Genomic DNA, 20624 nt, shown 5'->3' with positions numbered 1-20624 from the left:
CACCATTGCATCCTCTTCTATATTAACAGGGAGGTGTTGATGAGGAAGGCTCAGCCAACGAAATCCAAGATCTGGAAAAGTGAGCTCATATCAATAAACGCATCTGAACTAGAAGCCCACTGCAAATCTGCCCTCTCCTCTCAAGCTAACCTGGTTGATGTTCAGTTGCTCACTGACTACTACAATTCAACCATCTCCAACATCATGGATGACATTGCACCTTTCCAACAAAAAAACGCTTCAACAAAAATATCCAAACCATGGCACAACGACAATTTAAAAGCGGAACTCCGTAACCTTAGGGCAGCTGAATGCTCCTAGAAATCCAAACCCTCCTTGGAACACCTAAAACTCCTTAGAGATGATAGGAGCTCTATAACAAACAAATCAAGAGCGCCAAGGCAGACTATTTCAGACCAACTCGATCAAGCTGCAAACTGCCCCAAGACACTTTTCGAATTGGTCAAACAGCAATCAGTGGCAGGCCCAAACCACTCGGATTCCGGAGTCATCCCAACTTCTTGCGATGATCTTGCTGCATTCTTCAATGAGAAATCAAGACTCATCACCATTGAACTTGCCTCTAACAAGGCTCTACTGCCATCGATTAAACTCTTAGATAAGCGCATACCTATCAGTCTGATCACTAAGAGCAATGTGTCATGGGGCACCTTTACCCCATTCAGTGAAAAAGACATCAACAAGATTCTTCAGAACATCAATCCATCTAACCACTTCATTGACCCGTTGCCTCGGCCATCTTCAAAGTAATTAAGAATGTACTCATCCCCACCTGGACAAGGATTGTAAACACCTCTCTAGCACAAGGCACGATCCCAGACTGCCTAAAAGCAGCTCAGGTGTCACCAATACTAAAAAAAACTAATGCAGATAAAACTGATCTCAATAATTTCCGGCCTATCTCCAACATCTCTACAGTAGCCAAGCTACTGGAGAAATGCGTACAATCCCACCTTTGTGCTCACATAGAGAATTTCCAACTACTAGACCAACAACAATCCGGCTTTCGGAAGGGGCACAGTTCCGAATCTGCTCTCACACACTTTATCGATGACATTTTAAAAATGCTTGACCAAAATTATTCCTGCCTCCTAATCCTCCTTGACCTTTCCTCCGCATTCGACATGGTTAATCATGACAACCTCCTATCCATTCTGAAGAACAGGATGGGTTTCTCTGGTCTGGTGTTACAATGGTTCTCCTCCTTCCTCCAACACAGATCACAAAGAGTCAAGGCAAACCACTCCCTCTCCAGTTCTCCTGGGTGTGCCCCAAGGATCCGCCCTATCTCCTATCCTCTTCAACCTTTTCTTGGAACCTTTAGTGAAATCACTAAATTCCACAAACATTCTCTAGCATATGTATGCAGATGACACACAACTTTATTTGAAAATCTCATCCCCGGATAACCTCATCTACTTGACACTAACCTTCAGGCCACACACAAAATTGGTTAACTGAGAACCATTTACTACTCAACACTTCGAAAACTGAATTCCTTCTCATCTCTCCTCCAAACCACATCTCCAAGCTAGACCTTTGGCTGAATCACCTCACGGCCTTCAACTGCACTCCCCTCATCATTGACTCAGCCAAATCTCTTGGAATCACCCTGGACAAGCATCTGAATATGAAAAATCATATCAGTAATGTGTGTAAGGGAGCTAACCACTTGAATAGGACCCTGAGAAACATCAAACCATTGCTGCCACAAAAGGATTTCAAGCAGGTGGTCCAAGCACTGGTCTTGCCGAGACTAGACTACGGCAGCACTATGCTCTGTGGCCTTCCCAAATACACCCTGGCTCCATTAAGGGCGTCACTGAACGCTGCTGCCAGACTGGTCACAGGTATCAAACTAAATGGGCACATATCCCCAGTCCTAAAATTTCTCAAATGATTACCCTACGAAGCTCAAATTCGGTTAAAGATTGCCATTCTGACGCACAAAGCCCTGCATTTCAAAACTCCCAGGTACCTAGAGCAAAAGCTTGAATTATCCTGTGGTGGGAGAGCCTCAAGAAGTGCTAACACTTGCCTCCTGAAACCACTCATCCTCAACAAAAAAATTACTTGTCACTGAGCCTTCCCTGACGCAGCCCCAAAGATACGGAACTCTCTAACACCGGAAGTTCACAGAATCTTCTCAACGACTGCTTTCAAACTGGAAGCCGAAAGATTCCTATTAGACAAACTCCTACCTTCAGCTGGGCTAGGTCCAGTGGCTCGAAATCATTGATCCTACAACCACCGTTCCATCATGTGATGCTGCTCTTCTTTACCGCATTGTGTGCCCCCCTCGTAGCCCGCTATATACCTGTTTTTTGTGTTACCCTCCTTTGTGTCCTTTGTCTGTGAATCATGCGATTATTCATGTTTTGTATTCTTAATGTATTCGGGTTCTTTTTTTTTTTTTTTTTTTAATTTTTGGAAGACCTTTATTTAGAAAAGGGTGCACACAGCTATTCAGCCAAGGCATGGCGGAGGCATGGCAGCAAAATTAGAGCATCAAACTGTTACGGCACACCCAGAGCAGCTCAGGATAAGAGAGCTCAATTTTTAAAAATAAAACAGGATATACACGGTAAATACGTAATACAGTTCCATATGTTAACGAGAAGAAGAAAGAGAAAAGAAAATAGGAGGGGGCCGGCTACGGGATCTAAAGTAGATACAATCACCGGGTGGGCAGGGAAGTATGTCCAACTGTAGAGACGACCACATTTTGAAGCAAGCAATATAAGCAAGCATACATTACTGAAGATTTCCGACTAATACCCCACCCGATGAATCCAATGACAGGAGAGGCTGAGCGGCCACAGTCCCAGCACCGCCCAAAAAACCCAAACAGTAACCCGATACCCTGTCCCCCAACCCAAGGAGAGAGAGAAAAAAGGAAAGTCCAGTCAAACTAAAAAGAGAAAAAGGCCATAGAAACAGAGAACGGAAAAACAAAAATACCCCACCCCCTACCCCCCACCCTGCACCCCTGCAGATGGCTACGGCCTACCCCCCTAGCAGCGTGCCTATCGCCCAGCGACCAAAAACCCGAAATATAGTAGAAAAGAGATTTATGAAGGAAGGAAACACAGAAAAAGAAAGAAAAGAAAAGTTAAGGGAGGAGGAGAATCACGCATCCCCGGTCACACTACCCCCGTCCTGCGACGTGCAGTCCTGGTCATTAAACAATCAGCAACAAAGCAAAGTAGATTTGCTAGAACCCAGGAAAGACGTCCTACACCGCCCCGCCCCCAATACAAGAAAATGGCGGATCCCGGGTCCCTCACGAACCCCTAGCATCCGAGTCGAACTTCAGTCTCACCCTTGACCTCTACGAGTTTTCACCATGAGTTCCGCACACCGCACCCGCCTATTCACAGGATAAATCAAAAGTCCAGCCAGGCCCCGAATCTGTGTGGCGAGTCCAACGGATGTCCACAGTCCACCACAATCCTCAGCCGCCATGACACTCGCCACGGTGCAACCAGATCCCGTCCGTCCCTTACTCCAACACACTGCACAGCTCACCCGATCGATAGATGCCCGCTGTTTCCGTCGGGTCACAGTTTCAATAAAGTCATTGGGGGACGAGCACGTGAACACGACCACAGACGGACTCGTCAACGTGGACGGGCGATACACCATGACGGCAGATTCAGCCGCACACTGCGATACAGACATTGCTATCCATGCTTCGACACTCAATGGGCCTCGAGTCGTAGATTCCGGGATCAAATTGGGAGAAACGGCTCGCTCAGGGGGACCAGACAGATCAGAGTCATTATGCGATCGGGCAGTTTCGGTGTCATCCGCGATCGACTTATGTGGAAGAGCAACCATGTAGGAGCACAGACCCTTAATGGCGGCCATCACGGTTCGCAATGATGGCTCTTCTTCCCCCCGCACCGCAGCGAACTGGTCAACTCCAGACATCAGTGCGCCCTTCGGGTCACCCGATTCCCCCAGGGACCAAAGTGCGATGAGGGTGGGCGGGGGCAGGAGGCACACAGAACAGCAGCGATAAGGCCTCTCGGACGGGGGCCCCACCCCAGCGGGAAGGGAACGCCGAGAAGGGGACCCCCGACCACTCCATTACACCTCCTCAATGCGGGTAGAACCGCAGGCTCTCCACCAATCCAGGGGCAGGTTGCTCTCCACTCCTATCGACCGGACCGTGTCTGGGTCCCCCGGCCGCCGTTGTCGCACTGCAACCCGGCCAGGGTCAGTACTCGAGGTCCCGGCTCTCGGTCAGCATTTGGCCAAGAACGTCCACTCGATGTAACTCCGGCAATCCGGGTCGTAAGTTTCTCAGGACCACACCGCCAGTATCAGCAACAGGTCACCCACACGGGGGCTAGGCGAAAAAGCAGGATTTGTAGCAGGATATTCAAGCAGCAGGAGGAGGTCGACGGAGCCGAGAGCTTATGCGGCCATCTTCGTTCGTCGCTAGGCTCCACCTCCTGTATTCGGGTTCTTGTTCGCACTATATAAAACTTAATAAATAAAATTACCTTTCAGAAAGAAAGTGAATTGCTTATCACAGTAGAGGCACTCTTTCCGTAGTGAAGGTTGAAACTCTAGAGTTTATCATCAGAATCTATCTCTTCAGTCGTCAAACGGTTGATGCTTATTTTACAAAAAGATTGCTTTAAAGTCAATGGTAGGCTGAGTTCCAAAGAATGTGAAACGAACAGATGTATTCCTACAACCTTGCATTTGAAGATGGTTTACGTTTTGATTGCCAAAAATGTTTTGGGGCGAATAAGTACAATCCCTCTCCCAAGTTTTTGTGGTAGTGATCAAGTTGAATGAGGAAACAGTCAGTTGAAACTCTCTGGAGGTGTGGGAGGTGACTGAACCATTTTTCAGTTAGCATGAGCAAACCTCTGTGTTTTCTATAGTGTGAGCAAATCATAGTCACAGTTGCTGATGAAGTCAACCACTTCATTACATTGCCACACTGCATGTCATCTGAATGCAGTCTGTTGGTCTAGTCTGATGCATGGAGAGTATTTTGAAGGTGAGGAATCTGCTGTTACAGGATCCACCAGAAAATGTGTTACCGATTCCTTAAATTATTTGTGTTGGGAATTGGAAGCTAAACAAGCACTTACAAATCTTGTCTTGTGTATGTTGCACTCATTGATTTATATCTGATATATTATCTGATGCAACAGATACAATTGGGTCAAACTGAAGAGTGTAGCGCCTGCGTCAGGCATGAGATTGATTTGGGTACATTCGGTTGTACTGTGTGGGAGAGCTCGTGGTATACCAGTCAGAACAGTTGTTTCGAGAGCCTGGGGAGATAGTGAGCTTCTTGGATACAAAAGAACTCCAAATAGATTTTGAACCATGTTCCTTTTCTGGAGGTTTTCACTTTAAGGGATATGAATCACTGTACCAATTGTTAGATCTTACGTTAGCCAGGACTTGTACATTTTATTACATTTACATATCCAGTATACTTACCCATAGAGTCTTAAGGGATCTTGGCTCTGCTGCCATCACCGTTGACGTGTTTTAGTTGGAGATTAAAGGGTGGCTACTAATGGTCAGGTGTTTAAAAACTTGGAATGATCCTAAATATTTTGTTTCAGAAGGGGAGTGAAATATAATTATTTATGTACCTTAGTTGCTAATTTAAATGTTTGGTTTCAACTATTCTATCCACCAATATTGCAGTGTAGTTCCTCTGTTTCATTTGTGGTGACAAGAATGCTTTAACTTTGAGGTGGCCAGCGTAGCGGTGAATATTGCTTCATCAAAGTGACTGACTCTGCCAAGGCAGGAGCCACTTGAACAGGTGGGTGGAAGGTGAGGGAGGGGGGTGGCTTTGGTGGAAATTCTACCAATACTCATGTGGGAGAGAGGTATTTCCTCCCCAAAATGTGAGGAAATTGTGTACAAGGTCAGTGCCACACATCAATTCTACGGTAAACAACATTTACCGCAAATCATTCTCCCCGCAGGGAATCACAACACTGCGTTGTGATTCCGCATACCATTACTCCGCAAGTCGGAACAACGACTTGCGGAGGGGGGCGGGGGGGGGGGAGGTGTCCCTATTGTCCGTACTGACTGGAGTTGGAATAGTAAATTATACTATTCCAACATCCAGCGCCTCCTCTCCGTAAGTCGTTGTTCCCACTTGTGGAGTAATGGTATACGGAATCACAACGCGGTCGTTGTAACGACCATGTTGTGATTCCTGCGGGGAGAAATACTGCGGGATGGCATCACATATTCCAATTCTACCTATTCTACATGCAATGTTTTTCCATGTTGTTAGGAACACTGAAATCACCTTGTGGGAAGGCCCTACCATTTCCACAGCTGTTTTCCAAAGACTTATCTCGTCCAAATATGGTGCTAGATCTACCACTGTGGGTTGGGCTGTTTGCTAAATCTCCACAATTTTTGACAAAGTTAACACAGTGCACTGATTGATCTATTAGTGTAGCCAAAGGTGTCTCCTCTGACTGGTTGTTGAGGGAACCACTAAGAGCGCTTTCCCTGCATTATCCATTATGCAGAGATAGTCCATTATTACCACGCTTTTCCATGCAGTGCACTTTTTAAAGTATTCAATTTACTGACAGGTAGATAGTTTTGCTTCTTTCTATTACTTAACTCTGAGATCACTATAGATAGCTCAAATGAATTCTTCTTTGCACAAGAAAAGCGACTATTCTTTAACCGCTGCCAAACAAAATGTAAAATAAAGACAACATAAAATAATATTTCCTTGTCCGAATTTACTTTTTTTATTTTTTATTTTTTTTAGGGCTGTACAACTTCGTCCGGATGTCTCCTGCCTATGGAAGCTGCTTGGCGATGCATGCACCAGTTTGCACTGTGTCTCGCCGCCAAAAGTGAATGTTGGAGTTTTGGGACTTATGGTTGGCCAGACTGCTGAAAAACAGATTTTGTCTAAAAATGAACTCCTTTGTCTAGGTGGAAGGTAAGTTCTGCCCTAGCTTCTCTCTTAATTTGATTCACTTAAGACTAGGTTCACATTTCTTTTTTACTTACCACCCTTGGAATCGGAAGAATACAGTTTTAATTATTGCTTGCATGTTAGTCTGAGAGTATTATAATTTTTTAAAAAATATTTTAATTTTAATTTATAACCAACACAAACACAGCTGGCAAGTCACAAGTGATTATCCACACACCCAGGCGTCCCCCACCGTCCCTCCACCCACCACCCCTAGTGACAACATCATGATCATCAGTTCAACATGATCTGACTTCCCCCTACCAACATAAGTCTGCCGTACTGTTAGTCTGAGAGTATTAAGCTTCAAAATAGCTGTTTGCACCCCCTATTTGCTGGTTTATATTACCCTTATGCACAGGCTTTCATAGTACTGTACGCTACCAATCTCTCCTTTCAAAATGTTTTCTCTTTACCTGAGTGAGTGAGTGAGTGAGTGAGGGACCATTTATGTAGCGCAACTTAGCCCATGGGCATCAAGGCGGTATGGCGGTATGGCTGTTTGAAAGAGGAGGAGAAGTGCGCCGGCTATGGGTAGGCTTCTGTGAAAAGCCAGGTCTTCAGTGCCTTTCGAAAATGAAGATAAGAGTTTTTGGCTTTGAGCTCAGCCGGAAGTGTGTTCCACATTTTCGGGGCGAGGGAGAAAAAAAGCCTTCCCACCACATCTGGCTTTGGAGACTTGAGGAACAGAAAGAAGGTTTTTATTGGCCGAGCGAAGTGCCCTACTCGGAGCATTGAGGGACACAAGGGATCTAATGTCTTCAGCACCAGACCCATGCTCCCCATGCATCCTGGCCTGCATGGGGAGCCAATGCACATTTTTCCTAATAGAGGAACCTGATGATAGCCTAGGGGCATCAACAACGAACCAGGCTGCTGCATTCTGCACTATTTGAAGGCGTTGGACTAGTCTTTTGTTAATTCCTAAATATAGTGCATTGCAGTAGTCTAACCTAGAGGATATGAGGGCCACCGTAACCTGTTTTCGAGCCTCAGTGTAAAGGTAGTGTACGATCTTCCTCAAGATTCTTAGGACCCCACAACAGGTTGAAACCGTCCTGCTGACTTGCTTGTCGAAGGAGAGCGTGGTGTCAAAAATTACACCCAGGTTGCGGGCAGACTGGGAGGGCGTGGGGCAGGCTCCAAGAGCAGAAGGCCACCACTCCATCGACCAGATCTCCTGCTTGCCTCCGAAGAGAAGAACTTCTGTTTTCTCCCCATTTAATTTGAGGAAGTTCTTTATCATCCAACCCGCAACTGCTTCCATGCAGTTCCTGAAATTTCGGGCCGTGATGTTTACAGTTTGCGAGAGTGAGACCATAATCTGGGTGTCATTGGCATAGGATAAGACTTCCAGTCCAAACGATCTTACAAGCCTGGCAAGCGAGCCACATAGATGTTGAAAAGCGTGGGGCTCAGAGACGAACCCTGAGGAACCCCACACCGCACAGGCTTGATAAGGGAGAGAAAGTCACCCAGCTTGACCATCTGTTTGCGGTGATCAAGAAATGATGTTAGGAGGCTGAGTGCTGGTCCATCTACTCCTATCTCCCTAAGGCGGATGGCCAAAATGGAGGGGGACAGAGTATTGAATGCAGCTGTAAGGTCGAGCAGGACCAGAAGGGTAGTCTGGCCACTGTCGACCTTAGCGCGGATGTTGTTGGTAACCACTGTTAGGGCGACTCAGTGCTATGTGCCCTCCGGAAACCGTGCTGAGAGGAATCCAACAGGCTGGAGTTATCCAAAAAAGCCCTCAGGTGGCAGTTTAGATGGGCCTCAAGCATTTTCGAGGGGGCAGGAAGTAAGGAGATTGGGCGAAAGTTCTTCAAAGTCCCGGGATCTAAGATGGCCTTCTTCAGGAAGGGCTTAACTATGGCCATTTTCTTTTTTTTTAAAAACATTTTTTATTGATAACACAGGCAATCGAAAATTACACAAATAAGTCATTTAGCTAATTATAAGTGTAGCAGAAACATAGAAATCAAAAAATACAAAGAAGGAAAAAAAATATTCCATATCTGTAAAAGAAAAAGATCAATAGTGCAAAACAAGATAGAATGCAAAAAAATAAGAAAAAGCAAGCAAAACAAATGCAAAAGGCAGATCACTTAATAGTTAGCAGAAACATCAAATCTATCCTGGAAGAAGAGTTTCCCAGATTTTATCTATTTTCTTTAGTGAGCGATCCCCTCTTTTTTTGGCCAAAGCAGATTCCATGTCATATATTTCATTCACCAAAAACCACCACTCAGCCACGTGAGGTGGTTTATCTGATATCCATACCCTTGCAATGATCAATCTAGCACATGATAGCAAAATTAAAAGCAAATCTTTAAATGGAGCGGTAGTTGGTTGCAGTCCTAAGAGTATCATCCCTGCTGATAATGGGGCAGAGATCAGTTGTTTCTGCTTCATAATATCTTCTAGATTTTCCCAGAATATACGTAAAGTAGGACATGAGACAATCATATGCTCTAGGTCAGCCGCCAATAAATTACATTTCGGACATTGTATGCGATCGTTTGAAGCATTATTACTGGTCCATCAAGAGATTTGTAGCGGAGTATAATATAGCTGGCAAACAGTCTTGTAGGCTTGCAATTTTAAACTAGATGAATGAACAAGCTTGTCAATGTTATTTAAAAAGGAAGAAATGTTGTTCGGTGATATACCCATAACCAGTTTAGAAGCCCATCTTTGCGCCAACTTAGGACAATCATCAGTTTTAAATTGAGTAAAACATTTATAGGCCAGGCTGATTATAGATTTATTTTTTCCCCTTCCCCCCATATGTACATACCCAAATATCTGAGTCTAATATATCCTTAAGTTTCGTTTTGCCAATCAAAAAGTTACGTATCTGTATATATTTAAATTGCATATTTTCGGGTAGTTTATAAAGTACTCTCAATGTTTAAAACTCTAAAAAGCCCATTGAGCCATATGTCACCCAGCTTAGTTACACCTAAGTCAGCCCATATTTTTTACAACGGAATCACTAAAAATACCAGGTAAGCCAGGATTATTCCAAAGTGTTAGATTAGGATGGAAAAATGAAGTTTTATCAAAGCCATTATTATATTCCATATTCGAACCGCATCTTTAGCGGTCTTGAACCTCACTCTCTTATAGTAATTCGGGTCGTTAGCTCTTGCAAGGAATTGTATGGAGTTAGATCCTAGCATAAATTGGTGAAAATAGTACGGGTTGCTGGAGTTGAAAAGACTACGGATTCGACCCAAAAACTATGGCCATTTTCCATGAAGTCGGAAAGACACCTTCGTGAATTGCCAGGTTGATCACCTCCAAAAGTGGAGGGAGCAATACCTCCCTGCACTCTTTTAGAGTCTTCAAAGGACAGGGATCAAGGGGAGATCCGGATTTAAGTTAATCCAGAAACAGACTCAATTGCTCCAGTGTTAGTGGGGGGAAGTTAGTGAAGTTGCTACCTGGGGCCCTTACCGGTTCTTCAGTAGAGAGTGCCACCGAGGCAGGAGAGGCCTCTAAGTCTGAATTAAGGGCTACTAAGCCGGAGTGAATGTCCGTTATCTTAGCGTGAAAGAAGGTTGAGATCTGATCGCACAATTCTTGGGTTGCTACTATGGGGCCGGGTGACTGGAGAACAGACCGAGAATCAACAATTTTAAACAGTTCCCTAGGAGAGGTGAGGGAGGCAGTCAGTTTGGTGAAATGTGCTTTCTTTTCCGCCAACACCGCAGCTTTATACTCCTTGAGCAGGCTTTTATGTTTAAGTTTTTTATTAGTGTCAGGATGCGATCTCCGGAGTCTCTCTTGCTTCCTGCAGCCCTGCCTTAGCAATCTGAGGGTATCTGAGTACCAGGGTGCTGAGGGTCGCTTCCTTGCGGAATAGTGCTGCTTGATCGGGGCCAAGATGTCTACGGCCCTTGTAATGGTGTTAAAAAGGTCAAGGACAGCTGTGTCAGTATCCTTCGCTGAGGCAGGCATAAGACTAGACATCAGCGGGGCTAGAGACTCGTTGTTTACACCCCTAAAGCTCCTTTTCCGTTCCCACTTGCTAGAATCTGCTGTGGGAACAACAGAATGAGAGGGTGTGAATTCAAGTGGAACGGCCATGTGATCTGACCAGGACAAGGGGAGGGGGAGACCTATGCCTAACCTGGGGTCGTTGGTAAAGACCCCATCCAAGGTATGTCCAGCAGAATGGGTGGAACTTCCTACTCCTTGTAGCAGCCCACAAGAGGCCAGGGAATCCAGCAAAAGGGCGGTATCCGCACAGTTATTACTTTCCAAATGGAAATTAAAGTCTCCAAGGACAGTCATGTTAGGTCTATCAATGTATGGTTCCAGAACTTTCAGTAAATCATAACTGAAAGCAGCCCTAGGGCCCGGGGATATAGAAATAGAAACCGTAGGGGAGGAAAAGAAAGCAAAGTACATGGCCTGAAAGGAATTTAAAGGTGATGGGAGAAGCTCAGACCCCCCCCCCCCCCTTCGCCCCACTCTGTCCATTCTCGACAGGGCATACCCTTCGGGAATTGCATTTAGGAGCTCAGGCCCTGTGGACTCAGAGGCCCAAGTCTCCGTAATAAATGCCCACGATGGTTCTCTATTTGCTATTTGAAATAAAATCCCTAAAGGCGATGTTGTTCTTAACTAGGGACCGTGCATTGATAAGGAACCCCGTTTCCCTGATCAGAGGAGGAGAGTCTAGGTTCCTGGACCCTGGCAGCTTGTGAGAAGGGGCAGGGGAAATAGAGCCAGTTCTGTAGTAGGGGATCTCTGTGTATAGTCATAATCTAGTGAATAGTCCCGCCCATGTGCGTGGACCCCGGCAATCAAAAATAATCTCTTAAGTTGTCAAAATCATGCAGAAACTGCAAACACACTTAAGAGAGAATTTAAAGACAAATAATGCAGCCTATATCCACAGGCTACACTGTCCAGTACTTCAACTAGAAATTCCACCAAAAATCACCACACACAGCCCAGCCTGCCAGTTTCTACCATAGAGAAACCTGCCTCCCCCAGTCCCAGACTCAGGAATGATAGAGAGGAAGGTAGGGACAGACAAGCCCCATAGGCTGCCATTATGTGGCTTAAATAGGATACTGTGCCTTTAAGAGAACTTTCCAGACTTCTCCCAGTATCCCAGAATGCATAGCAGGTCCAACTTACTTTCAGTTCTTTTTTCCGGCTCCTGCTTACAGGACCCTGGCATTGAGCTCTCCCTTTTTCAAGGGTTTATTGAATTCGTTTTTGCACTTTTTGACTTTTAAAAGTGCTGTGATTACTGCTTGGTGTTCTCTTCTCACCCTTGTGCTGTTTTTTAGGCGTTTTGGGGCTCCGAAATGCCTGGCCTTTTTGTTAAGTGCCCAGCATGTGAGAGGAAGAAGGCCAAAAGCGACCCCCATGATGTCTGCATCGTGTGCCTTCCAGAAGATCATGGCCCTGAGGAGTGTGTGATCTGCCAGCAACTTTCTGCTAGGACACTCAGGGACAGATTGAAGATCAGGCTGGCTGGCCTGGAGGATAGGCGCCAACGTGCTGCAGGTGGGTCTGGGCAGCCTGGGAGGGATCCCTCTGCCTCTGCTGAGGCCCCTGGGGGGCTCCCCGGGGGCAGGAAGTCCAGCCAACGATCCCATTCTCCGTCGACGTCGAAGGCTTCGACGGCGGCATCGAGAGGGATGACGACGGCGTGCTCCCCGTCTCCCCGGGGCTCCGGGTCGAGACGGCGCGACGACTCGACGGCGAAGGAGAAGCCGACGTCGAAGCCGCCGTCGACGTCATCGTCTTCGTCGACGTCGAGGTCTTCATACCGACGCCGAAGGCGCAGGGACGTGCATCGGCGCTCGCCGTCGAAGCGGCACCGACGCTCGCCGTCGAGGCGACACCGTCGGTCGTCGTCGAGGCGACACCGCCGATCGTCGTCGAGGCGACACCGCCGATCGACGTCGAGGGGCTCCTCGACGTCGGGAACATCAAGACGACGACGGCGATCGACGCCGAGGGCGGACCGCCCGACGTCGAGAGGACGACGTGAGAGGTCGCGCAAGAGGGGATCGACGTCGAGGAGTCGACGTTCGACGCCGAGGATGAGAGGGTCGACGTCGAGGGGACGACGTTCGATGCCGGAGTCCAGGAAGCGCCGTTCGACGCCGGAGAAGCGTCGTTCTGCGTCCAGCAGACGGCGGTCAGCGTCGAGGAGTAGGTCTCCCTCTCCCAAACGACGCAGAGGGGGCGCTAGCCCCAGGAGTCACGCCACTTCCAGTGGACGCAAGAGGAAGAGGTCGCCTGCGGATGGGGATGGATCTCCGCACCCGTCCCCTAAAGGTTCACCGGGCTCGGTGTACTCGGAAGTGTACACTCCATCTCGACCCGGGACTCCTCCTCCTCCACCCGTACCGAAGGAGGACCCTCCGCCCGTGCCACCACTTCCTACGGAGGATCCTGCTCCACCTCCGGTCCCACCGCATGGGCCCGCCCCACGGCCGGTGGTGCCTCCGCCGAGGTCCGCTTCACTGCCGTCACTGCCTGTTCCTCCCAAGGGGACCCCGAAACCGAAGCCCCGGGAGGATCCAAAGAGTCCCCGTGAGAAGCCACGGAAGACCCCTCCTCGCAAACCGAAGGAGCGCCCTAGAGCTGGCAGGTCTCGTTCTCGCTCTAGGCGCAGATCTTCCACGAGGTCGAGACACCGCCATAGGAGGCGCGAATCTCGCTCCCGCACGAGATCGTCTGGGACCAGGGACTATTCACCTACGCTGTCGGGGTCGCCGGACACCAGGGTGTCCCCGATAGATGACCTGGTTGCCTTTCAAGACGTCCTGTTGAGGGGCGCGGCGAAGCTAGGCATTACACTGACAGTGCCTACTCCGAAGGCGTCCGTCATTTTCGAGACTCTACATCAGAGGCACATGTCTCGTCCCCTCCTGCCCTTGGTGCCGGGCTTGGAAGAACCGGCTATGGCGCTGTTTCTCACCCCGGCTGTGACGAGAGCAGCCCCGTCCAGACTACTGAAGAAATACCGGGCTCCCGACTCGGATCCGGCCTTCTTGAGAGCGGAGCCTCCGCCTGACTCCGTCATCGTCACGGCGGCCCGCAAGCAGCACTCCACCACCCCGACCTCCACGGTTCCCCCGGACAAGGAGTCTAGGTGGATGGACTCGGCGGGGCGTAAAATCTGTGGGACTTCCGCGACATCCATGAAAGCGGCGAGTGCCACGGCTCTGTTGGGGCGTTACGACCGCGCCCTCTGGGACTCCCTCGAGCGCTTTGCGGAGCATCTACCTCGGGAGCAGCGTGAAGACTTCATGGAGGTCCTGAGTGAGGGGATGCTGGTGGCCAACCAGATAATCAGCGCGGCTGCGGACTCTTCCCTGTTGGCTGCTCACGGGTTCTGCCACGGGATCAACCAACGGCGCCACGCCTGGCTCCGGCTGACGTCCCTGAAACCGGACGCGCAGCAGAGGGTGGCCAATCTGCCGTTTTCCGGGGAGACCCTCTTCGGGAAGCACGCAGATGATGAAATGGCCCGCATGAAGGCGGAGGCCGAAACACTGACGGCGGTGGGCCTGGAAAAGCCCAAGGAAACCAAGAAGCAGTACCGCCCGTTCCAACGGCGGTTCGGAGGGCAAGGCCGAGGCCGGGGACAGGCTTCGGGGCACTCGCAGCAGCAGCAGCCGTTCCGTAAGCCGTTCCAGAAGCGGCAGAAGGGCAGAGGAGGCCAGCAGTCGGCTTCGGCGCCCAAGGGCCAGGCAGGGCCTAGGCCCTAGGAACTTACTTCCCCCGGATCCGTTACCCACTCCGGTAGGGGGAAGCATCCAACTTTTTCTGGCAGAGTGGAGAAAAATTACTCAGGACAAGTGGGTGCTAAATATTGTTTGCAATGGATACAGTCTTCGGTTCACCTGCCCTCCTCCAGCGATTCCCCCGGTCAGCTCGCAGTTTCAGCTGCGCGAGCTTCAGGCGGAGGCGGATATCCTGTTGAGGAAAAGGGCGATAGAGGACGTACCTCTGTCTCAGAGAGGAAGAGGTCTGTACTCCCGGTTCTTTCTGGTTCGCAAGAAGGACAAGAACGAGTTCAGGCCCATTCTGGATTTGCGACAGGCAAACAAGTGGATTCGCAGAGAAAAGTTCCGCATGCTGTCGTTGCACCAGATCTACCCTCAGTTGCAACAGGGAGACTGGCTTTGCGCTATAGACCTACAGGATGCTTACTTCCATGTGCCCATTGCACACAAACACAGGAAGTTCCTGCGGTTCCAAGTCGGCACCAATCACTATCAATACACAGTACTCCCATTCGGACTGAAGTCTGCGCCAAGGACATTCTCGAAGTGCATGGCGGTGGTAGCGGCACACCTGCGGAAGAACAAGGTGTTCGTCTACCCGTACTTGGACGATTGGCTGATCAAGGCATCCTCCTTCTCGGAAGCGCGAGCACACTTCCAGAAGACGTGCGTTCTCTTGAACAAGCTGGGGTTGCACATCAACATGGCCAAGTCTGTCCCGACTCCGGTCCAATGCATACAGTACTTGGGAGCCTCCATCAATACGCTGTCAGCAAGCGTGTCTCCTTCGGAAGAGCGACGATTATCACTCCTTCGGAAGGCTCAGGCTCTTATGACGACTCCATCTACAACAGTGAGGACGGTGTCTTCTCTACTGGGATCGATGGCCTCTTGTATCTTCCTGACGCCGCACGCACGGCTGCACATGAGACCGCTGCAGGAGTGCTTGGAGGATCAGTGGGATCAGAGGAAAGGATCTTGGGACGACAAGATTCGCCTGTCGCTGCATGCTCTTCAGTCCCTGCAGTGGTGGTGTTCGGCGGAGAATCTCCTCAGAGGGGTTCCCTTTCACAAGGACATTCCCACGCAGACTGTCGTGACGGATGCGTCTCTTCTGGGATGGGGAGCGCACTCCGGGACTCTACAGATTCAAGGCACGTGGTCACCGATGGAGGCCACGTATCACATCAATTTCCTGGAACTCAGGGCTGTTCACTTGGCGCTGAAGGCCTTTCTTCCGTCCTTCCAGACCAACTCTCTGCTTGTACAGACGGACAATACCACCACGATGTATTACCTCAACAAGCAGGGGGGCTCGAGATCGCGCACTCTGTCGCAGGAGGCGCAAGCGATCTGGCACTGGCTCCTAGCCAGAGGACTGACGATAACGGCCACCCATCTACCAGGTGTGCAGAATGTTCAGGCAGACGCACTGAGCAGACTGCTTCAGGAAAACCACGAATGGGTCATAAACGACGAAGTACTGGGAGAAGTCTTCGCAAGGTGGGGAACTCCAGACGTAGATTTGTTCGCCACCGCCGAAAACAGCAAGTGCAGAGACTTCGCCTCCAGGTGCTTCCAGCAAGGGACGCTGGGGAATGCGTTATGGATCGACTGGACGAACAGCTTTCTGTACGCCTTTCCTCCCATTCCCCTGATTCCGGCGGTGCTCATCAAGCTAGCCCGGTCCAGGGCTCGGATGATCCTCATCGCCCCGGAGTGGCCCAGGCAGTGGTGGTTCACGGACCTACTTCACCGGTCTCTCCTTCCTCACATCCGGTTGCCGTGCAGGCCGGACCTTCTCACGAAGTTCGGGGGACGGATGTTACACCCCAACCTCTCGTCTTTGAGTTTGGCGGCATGGCTCCTGAGATAGTGCAATATGGCCATCTGAATCTGCCCGACGATTGCATGGACATACTGAAGGAGTCCAAGAGACCTTCCACTCGGACTTCATACGCTTACAAGTGGAAGAGGTTTTGTATCTGGTGCCAGTCTAAGAACCATGATCCTACGACCTGTAAGGAAGATGTCATCCTTCCTTACCTTTTACATTTGGCGCAGTCTGGCCTTAATGTGCATTCCATTAAGGTTCATCTGGCTGCATTGACTGCCTACAGGAAATGCCCTTCACAGACTTCCTTTTTCCAGATCCCCGTGATCAAAGATTTTCTGGAAGGATTGAAGAAAGTATTCCCTCCTGTCAGGCTTCCCTCGCCTTCATGGGAATTGAATGTGGTGCTGTCCAGATTGATGAAGGAACCTTTTGAACCTATTCATAAGGCTTCGTTGCAGCACCTGTCCTTGAAGGCGGCGTTCCTCGTGGCCATTACATCGGCCCGCAGGGTGAGTGAAATTCAGGCGTTGTGTTGTAATGAACCTTATACTGTATTTCATGCTGCTAAGGTTGTTATGCGTACTCACCCTAAATTTCTTCCCAAGGTTATTTCTGACTTTCATGTCAACCAGACTATAACTTTACCTACGTTCTTTCAGAACCCTTCATCCCCAGCGGAGAGGTCTCTCCATTCTCTGGATGTTAGGAGGGTGTTGAAATTTTATCTGGATAAAACCAAAGATATCCGTAGGTCTGACCAGTTGTTTATCAATTATGGATCGGTCAGGACAGGTCTTGCGACCTCTAAGCAGTCCATCTCTAGGTGGATTGTGTCCTGCATACAATTGTGTTATCAGAAAGCTAATAAGACCTTAGGAGGTAAGCCTAAGGCTCATTCCACCAGGGGCAAAGCTGCCACGACGGCTCTGCTCCGTAACGTGCCGATTGCTGAAATCTGCAAGGCAGCCACTTGGAAGTCGGTTCATACCTTTGCTAAACATTACTGCCTGGACACTGACGCCAGGGCAGACGCTCAGGTTGGACAGGCTTCGCTGCGGAATTTGTTCGCACAATAGTGGCATTATGTACTTATTCTCCACCACCGCTTAGTTGTGGGGATGGGCTTGCCATTCTATTCACTAGATTATGACTATACACAGAGATCCCCTACTACAGAAGGAGTAGTTTCTGTCCTGTAACTCCAGTTCTGTAGTAGGGGTATCTCTGTTATAGTCATAAGCGCCCTCCCTCCTCCCTGGTGGAGAATTCTTCATGTGAACAATGCTGCAGGTCTGGCGTTTTATACGCCTTCAAAAAGAACTGAAAGTAAGTTGGACCTGCTATGCATTCTGGGATACTGGGAGAAGTCTGGAAAGTTCTCTTAAAGGCACAGTATCCTATTTAAGCCGCATAATGGCAGCCTATGGGGCTTGTCTGTCCCTACCTTCCTCTCTATCATTCCTGAGTCTGGGACTGGGGGAGGCAGGTTTCTCTATGGTAGAAACTGGCAGGCTGGGCTGTGTGTGGTGATTTTTGGTGGAATTTCTAGTTGAAGTACTGGACAGTGTAGCCTGTGGATATAGGCTGCATTATTTGTCTTTAAATTCTCTCTTAAGTGTCTTTGCAGTTTCTGCATGATTTTGACAACTTAAGAGATTATTTTTGATTGCCGGGGTCCACGCACATGGGCGGGACTATTCACTAGATTATGACTATAACAGAGATACCCCTACTACAGAACTGGAGTTACAGGACAGAAACTACTCCTTCCTCTCCCAGTGCATTGGCACTTAGGAGCATCTAGTAGCCCCTCAGGTGTAAGCGTATGATGACAAGACTTCCACGGGGGTTTAAGTGTTTGTAATGCACTTAGAGAGTATAGGGGGCTGACTGGGACATAAATATCTGAAAAGTCAGCCTTCCTGGCCCCTGGCGCTTCCTTAGCGCAGATGGGCTGAACTCAGGCGTGACTCCTGCACTGATACGGTGCGTCGCTGATCGCGTCCGCTGCGCGGAGGCATGTCCTTCTCCTTATATGCTGGCGACTAGAACGCTGCAGGTGTAGCCTCCCACCCAAGATGGCCGCTGCTAATTTCCACCGCCCGATGTCCGTGTATCTCAGCCCGTGACTCGGCTGAGCAGCGCCAGATGCGGGGAAAGGGAGTTAGCGACTGCAGAATAATCAGCAGAGTGCAAGGTAGGTTTTTAAAGTGAATCTAAAAACACAGCGATTTTAAAAGTAATGGCACACCAAGGATTTTCTCTTTTGTTCATATTCAGTCATGCCTCGTTTTTATTTGCACCTTTTAAAAACAAACATGGTAACTTTATATATATATATATATTCAATTTGGTGACGTGTCCTAGCTTCTTTTCAATGTCTTCTCATGTACTCCAGATTTATTACGGGCTCAGTTCTGCCATTCTTCACTGGGTTACATTTCACATAACATATCTTGGATGCTACAGTATTTATGCTCATCTCTGCTAATTCTACACAAATAGTCCTAAAACATATTGATATGAGTGCGTGAAAATTGGTATGGCTTCTGTATCTTTGTAATGGGAATGTGTCTGCATCCTCCTTTATAAAACCGTAGTATTAATTGTATATTGCATTATCTAACAAGTTTAAAGATTTACCCATTATACGCAGAGGTCTTAAGGGTATACATTAGTTAAATAACCAGTCAGTGTGTAGTTAATTTCCTGCATTCCTTGCTGTAGAGTCAAAATGATTGAGCATTTCATAAAACTCAGTGAGAAGTATTAAAGTCAGTGTTAAATAAATTGCCACTGGGTTCTCATTCAAGAAACTTATTGGAATTCACAAAGTCAACTGAACCATACGTCCTCTGGGGACATTTTCAATCTCACCAAAATTGGAGCACCATCTCTGGGCTTTACAGCAGATTAAGCATGGAAATATATTTATTAATTAAAGAAACTAAAGAGAAAGTAACATAACTAGGATCTGCCAAACAATCTTGTTGGAAAAGAGATCAATGAAAGATCACACGCAACAACACTAATACAGTATTACAAGGCGAAGAGGATTTCCTGTAGATTACATATCGCAATAAAACCAACACTTTGCCAACAGAGCAGCAAATTAGTGGAAAGGTTGTATGCAGTTTTAAATAAAAGGTCCATGAATTTAATTCTACATATAGTGGTAGAACTTTCACACGTCTTAAATGGAGGGATGAAGAAATTGAACAGCTCAAAAAAGAATTTAAGGAAAAAACTAATGAAACAGATTGTGGAGAAACATTGGAGGAGATTAGCAACAAATTGACAAACTTTGCCAAAGAATAAAATGAATGCAAGGTCTTCTTTTGCCTATAAAACAAATGAAATGTGCAATTTTGTTGAGTTTACCCAACAAAGAGACAAAGTAAACTTAGCACCCAAGGATCTACAGAAGAAACAACTACCTCTAAAGAACTGAATGAGCCACTAAAACTACAAGAGAGAGGTACAACAAGAAAAAATCTGAAATGTTTTCCTTAGTAAAACCAAGCAAATCTAAGAGTGCTACTGTCTTTTTCTGTAAGTGCATCCTCATTTGAACCATAGGGGAAAAAACTAAGCCAAATATTTAGGAACTACACCAAAACTGTATGCACGGATAGATAATACAGTTTTCTTTTTTTATTTATATTTTTTGTTTGTTCTGTGCCATTTTGAACTAAGACTTTAACTGTCTAAAGAGGTATTTCTGTTGGTTCTGCACACTAATTCTTAGTATACAAAACAGTGATAAATGGAATGCTTGAATTAATCTCAGCCACTGGTTGCATCCCAACTCATCGTTATTTTGCATGCCACGCCGCCGACGCCCCCCTGTCCCCCCGAGTGGCCCAGCCTCAGCAGAGCCGCCCGCTCGCCAGTTTCTCGCCGCAGCTCGCCACAGGCCCCGCCCACCACCGGCCCATTGGCCGAGCCGCCCAGCTGACCCGCCCTCTCGTCCCCCTTCTTATGACGCCCCCAGAGC

The 20624-nt window shown here is 48.1% G+C and overlaps 2 protein-coding genes across 2 annotated transcripts in view; one reads left to right on the top strand and one right to left on the bottom strand.

The window, feature by feature from the left end:
* The window catches only part of SKIC3 (SKI3 subunit of superkiller complex), a 1256060-nt gene that overhangs the window by 449611 nt on the left and 785825 nt on the right, over positions 1 to 20624 (top strand). Inside the window, exon 19 of the mRNA XM_086960925.1 lies at positions 6809 to 6985. Coding sequence (XP_086817051.1) covers positions 6809 to 6985 — 177 coding nt within the window. The remainder of the gene's footprint in view (positions 1 to 6808; positions 6986 to 20624) is intronic.
* On the bottom strand, positions 9603 to 20013 carry LOC147726856 (uncharacterized). Its single transcript, XM_086963000.1, has 2 exons — positions 18392 to 20013; positions 9603 to 11766 (listed from the first exon to the last, which is right to left on the bottom strand). The coding sequence occupies exon 2, from the start codon at positions 11510 to 11512 to the stop codon at positions 10409 to 10411; it is 1104 nt and encodes a 367-aa protein (XP_086819126.1). The 5' UTR covers positions 11513 to 11766; positions 18392 to 20013; the 3' UTR covers positions 9603 to 10408.

This window comes from Lissotriton vulgaris, chromosome 3_1 (genome assembly GCF_964263255.1).
Source record: "Lissotriton vulgaris chromosome 3_1, aLisVul1.2, whole genome shotgun sequence".
Taxonomy (NCBI): domain Eukaryota; kingdom Metazoa; phylum Chordata; class Amphibia; order Caudata; family Salamandridae; genus Lissotriton; species Lissotriton vulgaris.
Note: the sequence above shows the minus strand (reverse complement) of the source record. Positions and strands in the feature narration are given on the sequence as shown.